Source organism: Ursus arctos, unplaced genomic scaffold (genome assembly GCF_023065955.2).
Source record: "Ursus arctos isolate Adak ecotype North America unplaced genomic scaffold, UrsArc2.0 scaffold_19, whole genome shotgun sequence".
In the NCBI taxonomy this organism is placed as follows: domain Eukaryota; kingdom Metazoa; phylum Chordata; class Mammalia; order Carnivora; family Ursidae; genus Ursus; species Ursus arctos.
The window spans coordinates 23,148,623-23,171,332 of record NW_026622863.1 but is presented as its reverse complement, the minus strand read 5'-3'; the positions used below and the strand labels follow the sequence as shown (position 1 = coordinate 23,171,332).

Sequence of the window (22,710 nt, the reverse complement as noted above, 5' to 3'; positions counted from 1 at the left end):
GCAGGAACAGGGATGGACTTAGAAAGATTACACTAAGTGAAATAAGTCCATCAGAGAAAAAGAAATATCATATGATTTAACTTTTCTAAAAAACAAAACAAGCGAATAGCAACAAAAAAGATAAAATGAATACATAAATACATAAATACATAAAACAAACTGGTGGGGCACCTGGGTGGCTCAGTCGTCGTTCAGTGTCGGCTTTCCACTCAGGTCATGATCCCAGTGTTCTGGAATCGAGCCCTGCATCGGGCTCCCTGCTCAGCGGGAAGCCTGCTTCTTCCTCTCCCACTCCCCCTGCTTGTGTTCCCTCTCTCATTGTCAAATAAAAAAAAATCTTTAAAATGAATAAATAAAAATATAAATAAATAAATAAATAAATAAATAAATAAATAAATAAATAAATAAAAACTGGTGGTTGCCAGAGGGGAGGGGGGTGAAGGGATGAGCAAAAGAGGTGAAGGGGGATTAAGATGCACGAACTTCCAGTCATTAAGTAAGTCACAGAAATAAAAAGTACAGCATAGGGGTGCCTGAGTGGCACAGTCAGTTAAGCCTCCAACTCTTGATTTCAGCTCAGGTCATGATCTCAGGGTCGTGAGATCAACTGAGTAGGTCTCCATGCTCAGTGGGAGTCTGCTTGTCTCTCTCCCTCTGCCGCTCATGCTCTTCTCTCTCTCTCTCTCTCCCCCTCTCAAATAAATAAAATCTTTTTAAAAAAAGTACAGCATTGAAAATATAGTCAATAGGGGCGCCTGGGTGGCTCAGTCATTAAGCATCTGTCTTCGGCTCAGGGCTTGTGGGATCGAGCCCCACATCAGGCTCCTCCACTGGGAGCCTGCCTCTTCCTCTCCCACTCCCCCTGCCTGTGTTCCCTCACTCGCTGGCTGTCTCTCTCCGTCAAATAAATAAATAAAAAATCTTTAAAAAAAAAAAAGAAAATATAGTCAATAATACTGCAGTAGCAGTGTATGGCGACAGATGGTAACTACACTTACAGCAAGAGCACGCATGGAATTGTGGAATCACTATGTTGCACACCTTAAACTAATTTAACATTGCATATCAAATATACTTAAATAAAAAAATGTTTAAGAAGGCAGAAGAAAGAACGTATGCAGCAAACAGAAAACAGAAGACAACTAGTAAGATGGAAGATTTTAATCCAACCATCCCAATAATAACATGAAACGTAAATGATTTAAACATAGCAATTAAGAGACAGACATTGATGGATTAGATAAAAATACAAAACCCAACATACAGTCTACAAGAAACCCCCACCTGGGCGGCTCAGGTGGTTAAACATCTGCCTTCTGCTCAGGTCATGATCTCAGGGTCCTGGGATCGAGCTCAGTGAGGAGTCTGCTTCTCCCTCTTATTTTCCCTCTGTGCTCTCCCTCTCTCTCTCAATGAATAAATAAAATCTTTAAAAAAATAAAAAATAAATATAAAAACATAAAGGGGTGCCTGAGTGGTTCAGTTGGTTAACTCTATCTCAGCTCAGATCTTGATCTCAGGGTAGTGAATTCAAGCCCCTCACTGGGTTCCACGCTGGGTGTGGAACCTACGTAAAAATACACAAACAAATAAATAAATAAATATAAATAAGCTATAGGTAAAAAGATAGGAAAAAATAAACCATGCAAACACTGATTAAAAGCTGGGAGTAGCTATATTAACATCAGACAAAATAAATTTCAGAATAAGAAATACTGCTAGGGATAGAGGGACATTACATCATGATCAAGAGGTTAATTCACGAGAAGACAATTCTAAATGTGTATTTCTTCCAACGACATAGCTTCAAAATACATAAAGCAGTATCAAGATCTGAAAAGAGAAATACACAAATCCACGATTACATTGAGACTTCAAAGCACCTCTCTCAGTCATCAACAGAATACGTAGACATAAAATCAGCAAGATCTAGGGGCACATGACTGGCTCAGCTGGTAGAACATGAGATTCAATCTCAGAGTCATGAGTTCAAGCCCCATGTAGGGTGGGGGGGGGGAATCAGCAAGATCTAAAAGACCTGAAAATGGAATGTTCCAACATAGCTCTTGTCTAATTAATTACGTACATTCTGAGTGGGAAAGAAAAAAACTGGCATCTGCAATAGGGTTTACCTCTACGCAGGAGAGCGGGACAGGCTAGGGATGGGAGACAGCCTTCTAAGAAGAAAAAACACTGCTTTGGCTCCTCATGTTTCACAACAGAAATATCAACCCTACTATCTCTCAGTTGGTATCAGAGCAGGGTTAGGAACCCTCCCCTAGGTGCTGCCTGAGGCCTTTAAGACCAATTCCAACCTTCTTAGCAGGGCCTTATCACTATGTCCCCCACCCCACACCCACCCCTGACCCCAAAGTCCCACTCAAGGTCCTGCCCACTGATTTACTTGCAATTTCCAGAACCTGGAACAGTCCAGAGTTTCCAGAGTCCATCAGACAAACACACCATTGTTCATACTGAACCTTCTGCTTCTAACACCCTTCTTCTACCACCTTTTCCCCAACAGCCTGGCTGCTATCTTTCTCCATATATCTCCCTGTGCCCATAAGATTTCTAGTACATACTTCTGCCTTAGCAGCCACCTCATTCTGTTGCATTTACTTAACCTCAGTCTCCCAACTATTTTGTGAGTTCCTCATCTGTTTTAACAGCACCCAGTACGAGGCCTAGCACAGGCTCAGTACTCACTACATGATCACTGAATAAAATAAACCAAAGGACAGAAAATAGCTAAGAGAGAAAATACACAACAAACCCTACTCAAAGTCTAACACCTTGAGCCACTTGCTCGCCAGAACAATAAGCAAAAAAAGCCTTAAGTAAACAGAAGTGAGCAAACAGAAAATTCAGTCTGAGACAGTGGTTCCTATCACTTTGTCAAAGTACTTGTTCTTTAAGTAATAGATGGTGGAGAAAAAATGATAAAAAGCAACTATGACTACAATAATGGTTTTGAATTCATTTGCATTTAATTAATCACCACAGTATCTACATACATTCTTAAAAGGGCAGTCCAGATCTGTGTGAGATGCATTGTTTATCCTGTCCCCACAGAATAGATATGCAGACCTTCTGCAACAATGGGATGAAAATCAAGGAGCTCATAACTAAGCCACTATCTCCAGCTCAGTATCCTGGTATTTGGGGGAAAGAGTGTGCAACAAAATCTTACCAGATCACCCTCTTTAACTGGCTATCCTTCTGCCTTCAATTTTTATCCAAATGACAAGAGAAATCGGTATGTGAAGATCACACACAGTATCAGATTCTCAGTCTCTCTTTCTCATACAATCGCTAAAATCATTACTGAAGACAATTTCCATTAAATCTCCAGTGTACCCTCTAAGTTTCTGTCTTGAAAAACTAGCGTTAAACCCTGCCTATAAGGACACAATGCAGCGTTCTCGCAGGTTTTCATCCTATTTTACAGGCTCCTGCACCAGATAATAAAGGAATTCATCAGATGACTAACACTGCCTCATGAAAAAAATTTTTTTAAAGATTTTATTTATTTGAGAGACAGTGAGCGAGAGAGAGAGAGAGCGAGAGCGAGAGCGCACACAAGCTGGGTGAGAGGCAGAGGGAGAGAGAGAGAGAGAAGCAGGCTCCCCGCTGGGCAGGGAGCCCCATGCAGGGCTCCATCCCTGAGCCAAAGGCAGACACTTAACCAACTGAGCCACCCAGGTGCCCCGCCTCATGAAAATTTAGCCGTGAAACTATAATATGCAATTTTCTAGGGGGGGAGAAAAAAGAATCTTTCAAAGTTCAATTACAAAGAATACTTTACAAGCTGAATTTAAAAACTTTTATAGGGGCACCTGGGTAGCACAGTTGGTTAAACATTTGACTCCTGGTTTCAGCTCAGGTCATGATCTCAGGGTTATGAGACCAAGCCTCATGTTGGGCTCTGTGCTCAGCGCAGAGTCTGCTTAAGAGTCTCTCTTCCTCTGCCCCTCCTCCCATGCCCATGCGTGCTCTCTCTCTCTCTCTCTCTCCCAAAATAGATAAATAAATCTTTATTATTTTTTTAAATATTTATTTATTTGTCAGAGAGAGAGAGCGCACGAGCACAAGCAGGGAGAGCAGCAGGTAGAGGAAGAAGGCAGCCTGTATCCCCCCAAGCAGGGAGCCCGACGTGGGACTCAATCCCAGGACCCGGGATCATGACCCAAGCTGAAAGCAGACACCCAACCAACTGAGCCACCCAAGCATCCCAAATAAATCAATCTTAAATAAAATAAAATAAAAACTCTTTTATAATTGATGACTATGGGGGAAAATGTTGTTGAGAAAAATACTAATACCTCTACCATGGTGAAAACATAGAGGACTCTTTCTTTTCTGTACTTCTTTGAGTTTTATATATTTTCCACAATTAATAGGCATTAATTTTTTTGCTTAACTCTCCTTCTCTACCTCTCTCTCCCTCTCTCTCTATATATAGTACCCCCATCAAATGAAAAAGTTATGTAACTCTACCTGTATCTTTTTACCTAAGATACCAGGAAACTCAGTATCAAATTCAGCACCCAATCACAGTGAATAAATACTCTCACTTTCAACAGTATGTAGTATCTAGTCTTTTTCATTGACTTTGGTTTTCAATTTCTTTTTAACAACCTCATTGAAGTATCTTTAATTATAAACTACCACAATTACTCTTTAGAAAAAGATGTAATTTAACATACAGTTTTATATAATATAGTGTTACATAACTGTTAATTATATGTGAGCCATTCTCATTAATATCCTGTTCGTATTGTCCACAAATAACTGAAACTCTTTACAAATAGCAAAGATCCAAGATCTAACAGAGAACAGAGCAATAATAGTCACCTGTGAGGAAATAAGCAAACATCACACTTTCATAAGCTGCCTCATCATAAATGGTCAGGTACTGAGAAGAAAATGGAAGTCTTCACAGCAAGGCCTAATTCCATTTGTCTGTCTTGGCCATTTAACCTCTGCAACAAAGAGTAAGAGGCAGCTTATCAAAAAATGAACCTAGTAAGCAGCAGGATGATATTTCCCTTTGTAAATTTTAAGTTTTACATGTCTGGCAGGGGCAGCACTCAATTACTGAGAAGTTCCGTCACACCGACAGTGGAGTGTAACTGAAGCAACCAGCCCACACGTGTCAGCGAACTAGCCCGGTCATCTCAAATCATGCATGTCTAGACCGCTGCTGCTCCCCGAGTCCCAGGTCCTGTAAGCCCTGTTTGCGTCACTTCTGTAGAAATGTATCCACATCCTGGAGACTATAGCAGGAAACACACAGGACAGAGGTCAGGAAATTTCCTGTACCAAGAAGGGCCAAGGAGATCAGTCACATAACTGCTATTTACTTTTAGTCTGCAATATAAATATGTCCACAGCCAGACAGGGAAGAAGGAAGATAGGAAAAAATCCTCTTTGTGGTTTTCTGCATATTTGTCAGGAGAGGGAACTCAAATATAAGAACTTGAATGGCAGTCTGAGAACAAAGTTGGGAACAAGTCATTAGCACACAATGTAGGCAGCCAGGGCAGTTTCCTCCTAGAGGGCTTCACAGCAAGCAAGGAGAGACAGAACTGAGCTCAGGAAGCACTTTCAAAAAGTCTGCTCCTCCCCTATCTCCAATCAGAGAGCAGCTCTCAGAGGAGCACCAGATGGCTGAGCATTCTGCTACCACGATGCTAGATTTGCTGGCAGTGCTTTTTTCCCCCCATCAAGGGCAGAGACCGAATTCTTTTGAACTGTGTCACCAAGCACACAGCCCAGTGCACACAAGAGGTACTCAAAAACATCTGTTAAATATTGATTCCGATTTATACTGACCATTACACAATGTGGTACCCAGACTGTTTGCTTAGTGCTTAGTGAAGAATTCTCAGAATGTTTCACAAATATCTCCTTCCATTTATAGCATGAGATGATCAAACAAGGTGACAGGGCATGAAGACACAAGAGAGAGCCATCATAGCAGGAGCACACGGTTCCCTAGCGCAAACAGGCCAGCCCTGCAAGCCCGGGCCCAAGACAATCTCGCATCATCCCAGGAAGCTCTGAGCCTGCGGTATAGAGCCTTGCACGCCCTCTTTCTCACCTGCAGTTCCTCACAGCCCAGGTTCCCTTTCTCATCACACTCACCCTCCCAGTCTCTCACACAGTCAGCATTGCTCTCAGGGACTCTTAACACCACAGTGTCCCTCACATGTCCAGCCTCTCCCACACTTCTGGAGTCACCCTCACACTCAGGCTCTCTCAACCCTCAGGATTTCTCTCTCTCTCTCTCTCCCTCTCTCTCTCTCACACACACACACACACACACACGTTCTCTCTCTCTCTCTCTCCCTCACTCTCACTCATTCTCACTTTCTCTCCCCCCCCTTCTGGTCTAGGGCGCCTGTCCCCCACGCACACCCGGAGTCCCCTTCACACCAAGGTCTCTCCCGTACTGTCAGCGTCATCTTCTTACTCAGGGTGTTTCTTGCACACTCACACAGTCACCCTCAGACTCAGGGGGTCTCTCACACTCACACACGTGGTCTTTCTCACACGCTCAGTCTTACACTCGGGGATCCCCACACTCCCAGGGCCACCCTCACGCTCGCGATCCCTCTCACACGCACAGCGTCACCCTCCAGCACGCTCTCGCCGCGGCGTCTCTCACGTGCCGCCCGCCCGCCTAGCGCCCGGGTTGGCGGGCCCGCACCCCGCACGCTGCGGCGGCTGCGGCGGCGCGTAGAGTTCGGCCTCCAGGACACAGTCCCGGCCCCGGCCCCGGTCCCGCTTCCCCCGCGCGCCCGCCCCGCCCCCCGGCCCGTTACCTCGCGGGAGCCAGGCGCCGACAGGATGCTCGGTCACTCGACCGCCGCGGCCGCCGCGGCCGCTCAGGCCCCGCCCCCGCCACGTCACGCGCCGCCGGATCGCGACAGAGCGCGCCGCGTCGGGACAGGACGCCTCCCTCCGCGCGGGGCTGGCTTGCGGCGGCGCTTTCTGGGCCTGTGGGGCCGCCGCGGCCTCAGGAATCTGTGGGCCTGGCTCGGGAGTGCGGTCTTAGCGTCTGCGTAACTTGGCTGCCCGTGACCAGGCCCCGCACAGCCCGTTCCTATGTCGCTCTTGGCCATACAGCTTACACAGGAGCTCTAAACAGCCTCCATACCCCGTTCGCCACCAGCCCCTCCCCTACGCACCTTAGTAAGACATAGACCCAGGACCTGTCCTTCCACAGTCACAGCTCAGCCCCAGCTCAAGTCCACTGAGGCCTCCACAAACACATGGACACTGTTGTGCTTCTGTAGCCACCACCCCCCACCCCGCCTCCCTGGGGCTCAAGCTTGAGGACATTTTTCCGTCCTTATCTTGTGTGACCCTACCGACATCCTCTGGAGGGAGCTGCACTCTCCTGTCTTCCCCTACCTCTGGGGGCTCCTTCTCCTTTCCTTCTAGGGGGTCTTTTCCTCTAGTAGCTCTGGGGCTCTTCTAGGGTCCCTGACCTCATGGGCAGCTAAGCCCTCCCCCCTTAGCTTCCTGTCCACTCAAGCCACTACTCTCTTCTGGGACATGGAGTCATTTCCCCCAGACACGTGTTTACAACTGCACACCCTCTAATTCCAGACTGACCATACCCAAACCCCTGCTCCCCATCACCAAGTAACCCAGCCAGAGATGGCCAGCACCCTGGATCCTTCCTCTTCCTGCCCCCCAAGGACCTGCAGGTTTTCTCATGGTTTTCTTCACTCTAACTTTTACAGTAGCCTCCCAATCCCTACCCTCTTCCCCCCACAGGGGAATGACTTTGTATCTCCTCTGCCTAAAAACCCCTCCATTCTCCTACCTATAGACCTGAGACAGTGATCTTTGAAGAACCCTCATTGGTATGCCCTCCTTGTGCTCTCTGCTTGGAATACCCTAAGAGTGAATGAGAGTATGTGGATATTTGGAGTCATTAAAATCTGACCCTTTGACCCCTGGATCTGTTCCTTCTGTCTCCCTGGCTAGGCAGAGGAAGGACTCTGCTCACTTGTGTCACTCAATGGCAACTGGTCCACTTATCCCTGCAACAAACGCATGCGTGACCTGCCAGCATCCAGATCTCTGGCTTTGCTGTCTCATACCCAGTTACAACAACCCACTACAAAAGCCCACTATGCAGGAAGCGCTGAATCCAATGTTCCCCAATACCATCAGTGTTCGTCAGATGAGCAAGCTGAGGCTCAGGGAGGTAAGGAACCTCCCGGGGCTACTTGCCTGGAACTGGTAGAGCTCAGATTTGAACCCCGGTCGGCTGGTGTTAAAGCCTGCTGTGACTCCATGCCCTCCCTCTGCAGCTGTGAAACCAAGGTTGGCAGTGGTGTTAACAGGTCAGGGGTGAGTAGGTGGCTGTAAGGCCCCCAATTAGGAGTGGCATGGAAGGGTGGGTATCAGGGCAGAGCTGGGACTCAGGCTGGGCAGGACCTGGAGATAAGGGTTTGCACCCTTTTGTGTTGTTATCCTCTTACCAAGGCCCGCAATTGCAGCTGGACCCATGTATCGCTAGGCATCCTCACACTCTCTGGACCCCCTTATTCCAGGTTTGGCCAATAACTAGTGCAGTGAGGGGTTCAGAGCGCCCTCTAGTGGCCCAGGTTGTATTGAAGCCTGAAGCCCAGGAGGGCCTGGCTCTGTGGGGGAGGCAGGAACTGGGACTCCCACCACCCCCACTGCCCTCAACCCCCTCTCTTGGCTCAGCACCACAGACAGGCCTGGACCTCACCCCTGTACATGTTTCCCTGTATCAGGCTCTCTGTTTCTCTGTCTTTATCCACTTCCATTGGCTCCCAGTCTTGGTCCCTGTCTCTGCCCATCTTGGTCTGTGTCCTAGTCTCAGCCGTTTCTCCTTCCAGATGGGTTCTCCTTCCAGACAAGCTGAAGAAACAAAGCAGAAGAGTGGTGACTTAAAAAGAACTCTAGGGTCAAAAAAAAGATGCTGAGACCTAAAAGCTGAGAGAGGACAAACAGGGTGGGAAGGAGAGTCCAGCCAGGGTGACCTGCAGGACTGTCCTCTGCCCCCAGCTCTGGGGCAGCATGTGGGGCCTGCTGGGAAGGCAGGAGCCACATTCCAATGGGAATGTTTCAGGTCCTGGTTCTTAATCCCAGGAGGGGAAACAGATCCCAGGAGATGGGGCAGGAGGGTAAAGCCCAAATAGGTGCACAGGAGCCATGCTTTGGTGCTGAGAGGACCTATCAAGGGCCCAGGAAAGGTCTAGCCCCTGATTACCTGCCTCTCTAGCCCCTTCACCCCTCCACGGCCTCCCTCCTCTCATGCTCAGAACAGAGTCTCAGCCAGAACAGAGCCTTTACAGCATCAGAATATTTTTATTGCCAGAATCAAGGTACAGCCTGCTTAGAGCTCCATGAGGAGCCCACCATCCAGGAATAAAAGGAGAGAGAGATGCTGGGTATGTTCCCAACAGAGAAAATCCAGCTCCACAGAAACCTGGTGGGAGAGCAGCACAGTTCAGCCTGACTATGGCTCTGGGGTCCCATCCTACAGGCTAGACTCAAGTCTTGGCCTATAGCCATTGCCCACTTGGAGATGACTGCCACCAAGGCAGATCCAGACTCTCAATCCCTGCTATTATAGGAAGATCTGTGAAGTACTTCTGGAACAGACAGAAAGCTACCAGGGGAGCCCCAAGCCACCTGGCTCTCTCAGGGGCCCACTCAAGTTTCTGGGCTAGTCTCTATGGACTAAACACCACTGAGCTGCCTGGTGGCAGTAGGTGCTGGGCAAGATGGGCAAGAGCCCTACCTCCTCTCAGCCCTGTGCCAGCCCACCTGGGTGGTAGAAAACCCCTAGGGCAGGGTGGTAATGTGGTGGCGGGGTTAACAAGAGAGCAGCTCAGGATAGCTCAGAATGGCCTTCACTGCTTCCTTGAGTTTTCTTCATGAGTACCTAAAAGGCCATGGGACTGGGCCTGCTCTCATCCTTGAACCACAGTCCCATGGCAAAGGGAACCAGCATCAATACTGTGGGTAACAGCCCAACCACGGAGATCAAGGCTCCTGGGACAGAGTCCCCAAGAAATGGAGGGCCACCTGCTGCCCAATCCTGAGCTAGGCTGTTTTTGGAGGTGAGGGAGGTAGGAGTGAATGCCCCAGGACCTGGGAACCACGGAGAACACAACTCGCCCCTGCCTGCAGGAGGAACCAGGCTGCCTCCAGAAAGCCACAGTCAGGCTGTTGAGCAACCAGGCCATAGGGAAGCCAGCAACTCCAGCCACTCGCAGCCAGTAGCAAGCCTACCTGTGGCCAGTTTGTGGGAAGATCACCGTAGGGACCAGGAGCCCATCCCTGGGATCTTTAGGGACAGGGACCACAGCTCAGTAATATCCCTCACAGGAAGGCTGAGGGACCAGGGCCTGGTGGCTGAGTGTAAAAGGCCACAGGGGTATGAGGAACAGATGGCCCCTGAGTTCAGGATTGGGGCCAGGTGCCAGCCAATCCGCCTGCGGAGCCAGTCCTGAGGTCACAGCAATTCCATCAGCAGCAGCATTCTTTCCAGCAAGGATCCCTCAAGTGAGTCCAGACTATTTCTTCCTTCCTCACTCCCACAGAGGAAGGATAAGAAACAGCACTTCCCAATGGCAGACATTTCACAACCCAAGACTGAGGACCTTTGGCAGTCAGTCACAAACTGCTAAACTCATGGGCCGCGCTAGTCCAGGAGGACAAGAGGAGCAGCTGTGGCCACGCCATCCCACAGCCCTGCCTGGCAGAGGAATCAGGGCCCAAGGAGCACACGTTTCAGATAGGCCAGGGTGGTGGCATTGGCCAGCATCTCTATGTGCTCGCTGCCCGGCAGCGCCTGCAACGACACTTGGGGCTCCTGGCGGCTGCGCCAGGCCTGGCACTGCAGGGCACTCTGCAAGTTCACAGTGCCGTCGCCATCACCAAAGCAGATTTTGGGATCGCGGTCCGGGAAGCTCTCATAGTAGAAGGAGTCTGGCGTGGGGACCCCAGTGCCATAGAGGCAGTGCAGGGGCACACCAGGTGGCACCGTGGCTTCGACCAGCCCCTCCGTGTCCTGCCGCATGAACCAGCCATCTTTGAAGCCGATGTCCTGGAAGAAGCGGTGATAGTCCCGCAGTGTGTAGTTGGTTGTGGGTGTGTGCACGAAGACCTTTTCAGATGACCAGGTGTAGTTGTAAGGCAGCAGCCAGCTGGTGGAGACGGCAGACCGCTGCTGCTCCCGGATCTTCAAGGGCCCGATGACCGGGATCCGATTGTTGTCTCCTGCAGGGACAGGGCTCGCTCAGTCTGTGCTCAGGAACGCAAGCCCGCTGGGCAGCACCGTGCCGCCAGGGCCTCTGCGGGGCCCCGCTGAGGGGCCCAGTCAGCACTCCAGCACCTCTACAGTACCATCGTCATTGTGACTCCCATGGTTTCCTTTATTTTTGCTAGATCTGGGAAGCACACGACCATGATCTGTTTCCTTCTGCACTTCATCAGCAGGGATTTAGGCAGCACATACCCACAAGGTGATTCACTGTGTAAATGGTACCCTCCACTGAGCAACCGTCACCAGACTTGTGGGCACTGACCTTGCTGAAGGTGAATCAGCACGCTGGCAGCCTAGAGACACATTCTTCTTTTTCTTTTCTTACACTGAGTTATGAAAATGTTTTTCTTTTCCTAGGCTCAGGCCTGCCGCCAGCCACCCCTGGTCATATCCCACTCATCTGCCTGTCACTGACCTGGGCAGCCAGGCCTGCAGGAGACAAGGCAGGAGGGGAGGCTGCAGGCAGAATGAGAATCCTTCTCACACAGGAATGCCAACAACACAGCTAGTGAGGCCTCTGGGGAGTGAGCTGGAACTTGGAAAGAGGGGCCGTCTCATCTATTCAGGACCCACAGCCAACCATCATCTTATCTCTCTGACTGACCACAGCCCTTCAGCTCTTGTGGGGTCTGGCTGGAGGACCCCTGAGGAAAAGGAAGCCCTTAGCTAGTCCATGACTACCACCCCCCTGTCAGGGCCTGACAGGACAGCTTCCCAGAATCTGAAGCAAAGCTCTAAGGGGACTCACAGGGAGGCTCTGAAAGGCTGGAACCTGAGCCCCACCACAGCTCCTGTCTCAAACTCAGGCATGCCTCCATCTGTCCCTTCAGGTCCAGGCTGGACAGAGTAGATAGCTGTAATGAGTCCTTACTCTATCTGGATTCATTGTCCAGCCAATCCAAGGTCACCACCAGGACAGGCACTGGGTCAACGTGATGGCTACTATCAGTTGACCAACAAGTAGGTCAGGCAGTGCTGATGAAATGAGGAAGAAAGCTCCTCCTCAGATGCTTAGCATAGCTATGGCTCGTGGCTCCTTAAGTAAGGGGCCGTGGGCTCACTCACGGTCCTAGCAGAGGGAGGGAGGAAAGCCCCAGAGCTATAGCTGGCAGGCTCTGACAGTCATGAAAAGGCAGGTGAATTGGGGAGGAATGGGGAAGGAGGTGGCTTTCCCCACTGCCAGGCAAGCAGGCCCAAAGAAATCTGCACCTGCTTCCTCCCTGCATTACCCACAAAGGCTCCCCACTGCCACAGATGGAGATATAACTCATAAACAGGAAACTGTAGCCCAACCTTCCTTCTGTGGGGCAAAGGTGGGCATGAAGAAAGGGAGAAGGCTCCCCCAAAGACCTCAGGTCAGACCAAGTTAGGCCAACCAGGCCAGAGCACAGCGTATGTGTGTACACATAGGCACAGGCAAGCACCGTGTGACCAACAGTTGTGCCACTGCATGGACACGCTGTAAAAAAATGTACATGGATAACCAAGGCCATCAACTAGAGAGACGAAACTAAGTAGTGTTACGTTCTCTTTTGGAAAAAGAGATGTTTGGAAAAGCATACCACTCTGGAGAAAGAAGGATCCTCATCCAAGAGAAGAGACACGAGGTGGCCCAGGAGGACACTGTTGCAGGAAAGAGAGGGCACCATCCCTGACATCAGCACCCCACACTGGGTCAGGCAGGGTCTTACCTGAGGCCAGGACACGCCAAGTCTTGGCCACGCCCCCCCAGGGCGCACCCAGTGCCACAAACGCACGGATATACTTGTTCTTCCAGGCCTGGGGCTGTCGCTGCAGAAAGTAGAGTGTGTACATGTTGCCCATGCTGTGGGCAACCAGCACCACAGGGCCCCCGTACAGCTGGTGCATCTCCTCGATCATCTCCCGGAGGGCCAGGAAGTAGGGCCCGTTTTCACCTGTAGGCCAGAGCCAGGCAGTGGTCATGTAGGAGGGGTCCCGGGGCCTGAACCACTAAATGTTCTTCAGGCCAGATCCAGGACTAGGTGGGTGCGGAAAACTCTAAAATCCAAGTGGGAATGGTCTGGTTTCCCCTCTTTTTCCAGGAAGGGAGAAAACCTAGGAGCTCCTTGTCTCCTCCTCAGCCTCATTATCTCTCCTCAGGGCTCAGAGGCCCAGAGGGATGGGGAAGGACGGGAGAGACTGACTAGGGGTGACAGCTGTGACTGCTGGGGTAGAGATGAGAGGCCCTGGGGGCAGGGGAGAGCTTGGGGCCTATGGTGGCTGTGACCTCCTCGTCCCCATCTCCCAAGACATCAGGGAAGAAGCAAGAGTGACCACTTACTTGGGGCTCGGCGCCAGTCGTAGGGGGCCCCCCGGACATCCTCACCCCGTGTGTAGCCCCAGCCTACAAGGCTCTCTACCATGGTATGGAAATAGGAACCTGTAGACAGAAACGTATGGGAATTAGAGAAAGTACAGCCAGTGCCAGCCACCCACACCATGCCCAGAAAGGAGACTGTGACATCCACTGTAGAAAGATCCCCGAAGGAGTGCTATAAAGGTTCTGTGGCTACACTGATTAGAGACAGTTTACAGGCTACCCTTTCAAACTAACAGCATTTCTCCCACTCTGGGAATACAGCAGAACTTCCAGGCCCATTCCCGGGAGGGCACGAGGAAGGGCTACATACCCACACTGCTTTTGCTGGGGTCCAGGAACTCTAGTGAGAAAGTCTTCCCAAAGCCAGGGACGCGCACATCCACACCATCTGGGAACTGGGTGGCCCGGGACGTTCTGTTATAGATCAGCCTGTCAGGGGACGATACTGAGCTGGTGATCCAGAGGTGACACTGAACCTGGTGTGTCCTAATCCTGCCCTGTGTCCTGAGCCATATTCCCTTACTACCTTTATGTTTGGTAAGAAGTATAGGGGAGACTACAAGAAACAAAGCAAGTTTATGAAGCACAGATCAGAGTAACCACACCCACCCGAGGACCCCAACCAAGACTCATTCCAAAGATTAACCCAAGGACCCCCGTCAAGGCAGTATTTCCCTCGCAATGTCATCCACCTCAGAATGCAGGTCTTGGATTTGGTTGGGAAAGAGAAGTGCCAGGACTGGCTCTGCCATCCAGATCACACTTGACCCAAAAGGGAGTCAGCCTAATCTTGCACGCTCCCATCGCCCCATCTCCGTGAATTCAGCTCCTACCACCGACCACAACACATCACAGGGCAAAGGAGAGGGTAAGTGTAGCACACAACAGAACCAAACAGAGAAACCCCCACCTTAGGGCCTACACATCTGTGGCTGCTATGTGGATGGATGGACATGGCCTGGAAAAATGATGGGACAGGATGGTGGGAGACAGGAGGAAAGCCTTGTTTTAGGCCAGGAACTCTGTTCTGGCCTCCTTGATACCAAGGAGGAAAATGTGCCCAAGAAAACACAGGCCATACCTGCAATCCTTGGTGGCCCTGAGTCCTAACCCCCGAAGATCAGCCACAGAAAGCTGACAAGATATGCAACACTGACCCAAATAACAGATCCTGGGGGCCCATTTTCTCTAGGGCAATCTGTAGATGAACCCAATGGCCACTCAGCAAAGTGTAGAAAACTTTCTACAAAGCCAAAGCAGCTCCAAACAGGTCAGATGTCCAACGAAGGCAGACAAGCCCCTCTCAGTATCAGCCCGAACCTCCCATTGGCAGTACCTGAGACCACGTCTCTGGTATAAAAATAGAATTGCAGATCAACAGCCCAGAAATAACCCTGATCACGCACAGAAGAGGAAAAAGTCAACAAAGCAGGTATCATAAACAACAGGGAAAGGCAAGGCACCTGGAGAAACAGCTAGTATGTCTCCAGGAAAAAAATTTAATTTGTGAGACTCCATTCAGCTCAAACATTTACTGAGCACCAACTGTGTTCTTGGTTCTGCTGCTATGAAGATAAAAGAGATACAATCTCTGCCTTCAGGGAGGTGGGTCTTAGCTCAGGGTCAAGCAATTCCGATTTAAATCTTGGTTCCGCCACTTATTAGCTGAGTAACCCTAGGCAATTCTGTAACCTTTTTAGAGCTTCCAGATTTCCTCATCTGTAAACAGAGTTTGTTTTCAACCTGTCTCATAGGGGTGCTATAAGACTAAATGAAAGAGTATTTAATGTGGACAGTGCCTATATTTGATAAGCAGTAATTCCCAATATATTATTATCTTATTAGCAGGGAAACATCCTTGGAAACAAAGTTTGGCACCTGATAAGGATGAAAAGAAACAGGACTGTGGCTTGGAGGAAGGAAAGGTTAAGAGCTCTGGGGAGTGGCAAGGGAAACTTTCCAGAAGCACCAGGCTCAGGTTTTAAAGGGTGAATGGGAGGGAATTTATCAGGCAAAGGGTGTAGAGGTAGAATTCAGGCTGAAAGAACCGCATGTAGAAAGACGTGGAGGGGCGCCTGGGTGGCTTAGACGGTTAACTGGTGCTTTCGGCTCAGGTCATGATCCTGGGGTCCTGGGATCGAGCCCCACACCCGACTCCTTGCTCAGCGGGGAGCCTGCTTCTCCCTCTGCCTACCGCTCCCCCTGCTTATGCTTCTCTCTCACTGCCAAATAAATAAAGTCTAAAAAAAAAAATAAAGAAAGAAAGACAGACAGACAGACATGGCGACCTGGTATGTGCCAGGAGGCACAAGCAGCTGAGGAGCCAGTGGCCAACTCAGAGGAAAGGGAAGGGGTGGAGGCCATGATGAGGTTATGAATAGGGCTGGAGCACAGAGTCTACATTTAAGGGGGCACCTGGATGGCTCAGTCAGTGGAGCGTGCAACTCTTATCTCAAGGTTGTGAGTTCGAGCCCCACGTTAGATATAGTGATTACTTAAAAATAAAATCTTTATTTTTTAAAAAGATTTTATTTATTTGAGAGAGCGAGTGAGCGAGAGAGAGAGAGAAGGAGCCGGGGGAAGGGCAGAGGGAGAGGGAGAAGCAGACTCCCTGCTGAGCAGAAAGCCCAATGGAGGGCTCGATCTCAGGACCCTGGGATCATGACCTGAGCTGAAGGCAGACGGTTAACCGGCTGAGCCACCCAGGCACCCAAAATAAAATCTTGAAAAAAAAAAAAAAAAAAAGAATTCATGCACAGGCTGTGAAGCACAAGGTATAAACTGGAGAGGATAAGGACAAGAGCTGTAGAAAAGGGAAGAAAGTTCTGGCTGGGAGGGTGCAGGGGTGGTGCCAATCAGACTGAGGAAATGAGAAGGACAAGAGGTCAGTGACCTCAGGGTCTGCTGAAGTGGGAATGAGACAGAAATGGGTTCTTGAGATTTCTCTAGGCTGGGTTGGTGAGCAGCACCCCATCTGTGCCCCAGCCCCCACCTGATATTGTCAATCCAGCAGTCAATGATGACAGGCAGCAGCAGTTCGAGGTTCAGCCAGAGTGTGAAGTAGCTGTCTGTCCTCTTGGAGCAGAGGTAGTGCACAACCGTTGGCTTGTCTAGCTTTGCCTCCAGCTGGTTGCCCAAATCACCGGGCACTGCAGAGGGACACAGAGCACGCATGAGGCCCGAGACCTGTTAAGCTGGGGACCCCTGAACCCAAACGCCTTCTACCCACAGCTGTCCTAGGCTACAGAGTAGGGCCTTGTTCAGTCAAAGGAGTGGGAAACAGGACAAAGCACTGGGCCACTTAACCAACCAAAACTGAATCCAGAGAAGGCACTCCAGGACAGGCTTGTGGAAGGGGGCAATGAACACAGGCGGCTGCCAGCCTCCTGAGAGCCCAGTAAGGTTCCAGAAAGCAGACCATCTGGAAAGCCCTAGCCTCTCAGCACACCCAAACCCTGTGGCAGAGATGGCTACCCTGAAACATCACACCATTCCAGCCACGGCCCAGTAGGGGGTGGTGGCCCAGGCCCCAAGGATAACCTCTCTGCCCAAGCCAGTCAATAGACCAGCTACACAGAGCCTGGTCTGCACAGAGCCCTGGGGCCCTTGTAACACTCAAACCCATCCCCCTGGCTTCATAGCCCAATATTAAGGACCTTCCCAGAATATTTGCTCCCATTGACCTTTCAGGCCTCACCTGCTTCTATATGCCATGCTTTTGACACCTTCCAAGCACATTCCCATTTAGAATCCATAATCACTGAGTGAACAACCAGCTCTTGGCTCTCCTGGGCATTGTCTGGGCTCTACGAACCCAGCCCTGAAGAGGGCATGCCCTCCCTGTACATCATCTCACAGTGTCCTCAGAGCAACCATGGGAGGCAGGTATGGCACCTGCCTTTACCTCGCTTAACAATACAAAGTGGGGAGTCTTCAGCATGACAATGCAGAGACCTTGGTCACTGTCTCCACCAAAAAAGAATTGGCTAAAAGAGGAAGTCACCAGATTTGCTGTGCCTGAATGCCCTTTGTCCTGGACAGGCTGTGCGGCCTCTAAAAATAGCAGTGGTCATTTCTCAAGCCCCTTTTGCTTAAAACTAGGACAACAGATATCTATGTACCTTTCACCTCAAATTAACACTGGGAGAGAACATCCTTACTATGCCCACTTCACAGATGAGGAGACTGAGGCTGAGTGGTGTAGAAATGGCTTGCTACAGTCTCCTCCTGCCCACTTCTTTTGTATCGCTTCCCTGGTCTCTGCTTCCTCTACTACCAATTTGGGTCTCACTCATAGAGGCTGGTCACCCTTGGATGCTGATCCTCTGATGGCCAAGGTCAGGTCCCTGCTCTGTGCACAGGAACAGCTCTTCCACTGCACACCATGGGGTTTCCCAGGATTAATGCCAACACCTTCACTCTCTGAGAAGCTAGGGAGATTAGGATTCTGTGACTGGATGGAGTGTGAGGCTCCTCTGCTGTGACCTAGGATAACCAAGAACTGAATGAATTAATGAGTGCAGTTAGCACCAATCCAAGCAAAAAGGCTGTGTGCATCAGGGACCACACATTTCCCAATGCTATATGCCTCATACTCAGAATTCCTTCAGCCTACCCATGGCTCCTTGTGGGCCTAAAGGATAAAGTCTAGATGACCCAACCAGTCAAAGGCCCTGCACAATCCACTCCTCCCCCAACTCCATTCCAGACAGCCTGCACTGCTTACCTCCCTTCCTCTAATATGTAGTTTCCTCTTCCTGGAACTCTCTCCTGGCCTCAGCTCTAGCTACAAACTCCAGGAAGCCTTTCCAGACTGGGTTGGCGGACTCTCTGTGCTTGCCCAACACAGACCTCACCTCTGGGGATCCCTGCAAGCTTAGGGAACATAGCGCCATGTCTACCCAAATCCCATGGTGAACCTGAGCCCAGCATCCCCCTGGGGTATTTCCTGGCCTAGAGCTCCTGATGGGGGCCCCCTGGGACCACGCTGCCTACCAATCCTACCCTTCTGCGATCTGCATCATCCCCATTAAAATACTCCCATTAGAAAGAGCATGGGGGTCATGCTGTAGCAGTTCAGTATGTAACATATACCTTAGAATGTCTCTGCCTTAAGGAGTCCTGGCTGGCCAGCAACTGAATGCTCGAATGAAGCATCCAAGGCCCTCAAGACAGAAGTCTCATCCCTGTCCACCACCACAGGGAAATACTGTGGCTCCTGTATGGTTGCAGGGGCAAGGATCAAGGGGGGGATAGGCAGGGGAGATCATCTAGTCCCAATATAGCCCAGTCCAAATTGGTCTGGCAGGGATAAGAGTACAGGCATGTTTCTTGACATCTGTTCATAGGCATTGTCCCAACCCTTACCTCTGTCTTTAACCATCCTCAGATTCCCTTAGGCCTCCTCCCTCAGGCCTAAGGCCACCCATACGATAAGTTTGGGGTGGGGGTTGGGGTCTTGGTGGCAGGCTAGGAGAGCCATTACTTTCCCCAAAAAACTTCCTTTCAATAATGCCTCCTGAAACTTATAGGGCTGGAAGGGTCGAGAGAGACAGCCTCTTAGCCATGCCCAAACCAACAATGAGGACCCTGGGGACCAACTCGAGAACACCCGAGTCCCCGCCGACCCTCAGGAGTGGGGCCAAAGGACCTCGGTCTCTCCAGCTAAAAACAGGGCATAAGGCGAGGCAAGGCTTCGGACTGACGTAGACGGGAGTACTGATGGACAACCGCACCGTAGCCCTCCCACTTACCCCATATTCTACAGGGGAAGGTAAGCAGAGGTTGACCACACCCGCGCCCAGCATGGCGGGAGGTGGACGGACAGACCCAGGTGACAAGACAGACAGTCATATGCTCCCCCACCCCATGCTTAAAGCAGATGCAGACCTGGAAGATAGCCCCCCCGCCCCCGCACCCCGTCCTGCCGGACGCACGAACACACGGACCCACGACTGGACGCGCGCCTCACCCAGCACCACGGGAGGGGGACGTCCAACCGGGAGCGCCGGGTCTGCCAGCAGCAGGAGGAACAGGACGCCACCCGGGAGCAGCGCCGCATGGTAGGGACAGAGGCGAAGACCCATCGCGTGAGACCCCCAATACAGGTCCAAGGTGCGGATTCAGCGCTCTGTGCTCGCGCCTAGGCCGGAGCGGCGGCGACGCGCTTAACCCCGCCGCCCGCACACGGCCACAGCGGCCGGGCCAATCAGGATCCGCCTCCCCCAAAAGGCCTGCCAATAGGCACTCGCCGCCAGGCACGTCCCTCCCAGTCAGAGCTCGCCGCCCTGCCCCTGCGGATCCCAGGCCAGCTCCTTGGACCGCGCCGCGCGCCGAGCGCATCGATCGATCGGTGCTCAGCCTGGTTTCTCGGCTTAGTCCGGGACCCGTCGGACCCAGCTTGTGCGGCTGGATATCCAACCCAGCTTTGTGTACCCAAAGTCCACGCTGTGCAGCCCTCACCCCCAATTCCTGGCTCGTCCTTGACGTGGGATCTGGACCGTGTCGGGACGAGGGCGGATTCAGGGTCCAGTGCTCGACGCTGCTGAGAAACCCTGGTCAGAGCAAGAGGAGGAAGGGGAGAAGTGAGTCCCGGAAAGTTATTGGGCCTTGGGGTACCGGGAGCTGACCAGAACCTTTGTGCAATCCCCACACCGACTCTTCACACCTTGCCCCGACGGCACGTGGGTTCAAGCAAGGGGTCCAGGGGCCCCCTGCGTCTGTCCAGGTATTATGAATGCGGGTGGGACAAGTATAGACCAGGTCAATGTGTTTTGCTTCCAAGTTAGAAGGCTGCCCGGCCTAAAGTTTTATTTGCGGGCAATATGGAGTCACCCCTCCAGACCGAGCAGTCCTGGTGCCCCGGAGAAAGTGTGTTTGAGCCTCAACCCTGTGGCCATGGGCCATTGGCAGATGACCGAGCAGAGCAGGACTGGTGGTGTGACCAGGGAGTCCACCTACCATTCCCACTCCACGGAAACTAGAGATCCAAAGAGGACACAGACTCCCTGCTTGAGGAATCAGAGTCAAATAGAATGGGCAGATTTGACAGCTGGCAATATGACCAGCACCATGAGTCACTCTAGGATAGGGAGACCAGTATGTTTGGATACGGAAAGTCTTGATCCTCCACACACTTCCTCCTGAGGGCCAGACAACGTCCTGATCATCCTCTGGCTGGCCTTAAGACTTCTAGCCCGCCCCTTCGTTCCTTCCTTCCTCTTGGCCAATGGCTGGCCCTTTCTAGCCTTTCAGAGTACTCCTGGATGAATCAACTCACCATCTTGGCCTGCCCCTCCTGTGCTCTTGGAGTGAAACCCATTGGTGATTGGGGTACACCACTCTCTTAAGGTCCAACTGTCTCCCTCAGGCCCTGACAAGGACCCCAAACCCCTGCCTCCCTCACCTCCATCCTAGGTCCCGGAAGAGGGGTTGCTGAGGACCAGTCAGTGGGACCAATCTCCCACTTCAGGTCCACAGTGGGAGACCATAGAGATCCTTTTGCCAGTACTGGAAACAGGCAGGAGTCCACAGTCAAGGGTTAAGTGGAGGAAGGGTAGACATCAGGATAGCCTGTGCTGCCTTCGATTGTGGCCAGTCTGAATGTCTTGTCAACCTGGCAGCCTCAGGTGACCATGGACCCTTCACAGGGTGTCCCAGTCCCACAGGCCCTGCAGATGATAGGAACCACGGCCATTGCAGGGAGAGGATGTCAAGGCCTCATCAGCAATGATCTGTGCTGGCACTGTGGAGAGGAGAGGAATCAGAAAGTAAGGATCCCTGCTTCTCACAATGACCTTGCCACCCACATGATCCCCCCTGGCTGCAGACCTGGGCTCATCCTGGACTCTAGATACTATCCTGATTCTTAGACCCACAACCAGGTGGTCACCAAGTCTTGCCAGCTCTACCTTCCCAAAGCCAAACTACTTTCATCCCCATAGTAGCCTCCTTGCTCATGTCCCAATTTATGCCCTTATTCCTATGCATTGTTCTCCGTGGGTCAGGTCGACACCATTAAACATTAAATCAGGCCCATCACTGTCTGCCTAACCCGACTTACAATGCTCCTACTGAATGCATCTTATGCATCTCACTCATCGTGAATGAGAACCCTGCAGGGGACTCCGGCCTTTTCCCACAACTTTCACTTCCCCTCTTCCTCAGGTTGTTCATCTCCACCTTCAGCAGCTTCCTCACTGCCTAGAACAGGACAACCTTATCCTCACTCTGGACCTCTGCACTTGTTGCACTCGGATCACTCTGCAGCCCCCATTTTTGGGACTCAGCTGAGCTCTGCCTTTAGGCCTCAGCCCAGGCACAACCATTGACTCTGGCGCCCCTACCTGGCTCCCGGCAGAATATAATCCATGGAAGAGCAAACCCTTAACCTGCCTGTTACTGGTGCAACTGCCTTCTTGGTTACTAATAACTATCAGCACACAGCAGGTGCTTAACATATACTGAATGATTGAGTGATACACCCCCTTCTCCGGGATATGGTCCTGGTGCCTATCAGACTTGGAGAAGGAGATAAGGGACTGAGAGCTTCACAGGACAGAATCTCATCTTCCTCAGATGAGAATCCAGCCAATAGCCTTTGCTGGAGCAAAGCCTTTCTCTGTTACACTGGGCCCTTTGCATTCCCTCTTGCTCACATAAGTTCCAAGCTCCCCTGTCTGGACCAGGTGGGTGCCTGGGCTTAGGGCAACCCAACCAAGACCACGGCTTCTGAGCTGGTTTGGTAGCCAGAACTGAGCCCATTTGGAGGCCAACTCATTCTCCCTAAAGCTCACAGTTTATCAGGCTCCTATTCTTCTGATGCCAGAGCCTCCCTGGAGTCACGAGAGGCCAAACACTGGCCAAATCATGACAGAACAGGGGCCCAGAACAGGTTATCTATTTTTTAAAAAGATTTTATTTATTTATTTGACAGAGAGAGAGCAAGCACAAGTAGGCAGAGTGGCGGGGAGAGGGAGCAGCAGACTCCCTGCTGAGCAGGGAGCCCAATGCAGGGCTCGATCTCAGAACCCTGGGATCATGACCT

General features: G+C 51.1%; 2 protein-coding genes across 9 annotated transcripts in view; both read right to left on the bottom strand.

Annotated features, from left to right (window-relative positions):
• Positions 1-7,263, bottom strand: part of SLC7A6 (solute carrier family 7 member 6) — a 35,866-nt gene extending 28,603 nt beyond the window's left edge. The window contains exons 1-2 of one of the 6 annotated variants that reach the window (XM_044382461.3): positions 6,828-6,910; positions 4,855-4,982 (exon numbers count right to left, since the gene is read on the bottom strand). The gene's annotated coding sequence lies outside the window, so the exon portion shown is untranslated. The other 5 variants (XM_044382462.3, XM_048224043.2, XM_044382463.3 and 2 more) reach the window with 5 other exon arrangements.
• Positions 7,264-9,337: 2,074 nt separating this feature from the next.
• Positions 9,338-22,710, bottom strand: part of PLA2G15 (phospholipase A2 group XV) — a 17,017-nt gene continuing 3,644 nt past the window's right edge. For 2 of the 3 annotated variants that reach the window (XM_057314198.1, XM_026495071.4), the window contains exons 2-8: positions 21,070-21,408; positions 19,636-20,218; positions 16,657-16,813; positions 13,975-14,093; positions 13,626-13,724; positions 13,015-13,239; positions 9,338-11,277 (exon numbers count right to left, since the gene is read on the bottom strand). In XM_057314198.1, the coding sequence (XP_057170181.1) occupies positions 10,766-11,277; positions 13,015-13,239; positions 13,626-13,724; positions 13,975-14,093; positions 16,657-16,813; positions 19,636-19,750 (1,227 nt within the window). In that variant the 5' untranslated portion in view covers positions 19,751-20,218; positions 21,070-21,408 and the 3' untranslated portion in view covers positions 9,338-10,765. Of the gene's footprint in view, positions 11,278-13,014; positions 13,240-13,625; positions 13,725-13,974; positions 14,094-16,656; positions 16,814-19,635; positions 20,219-21,069; positions 21,409-22,710 lie in introns of those variants that run through there. The other variant, XM_057314199.1, reaches the window with a different exon arrangement.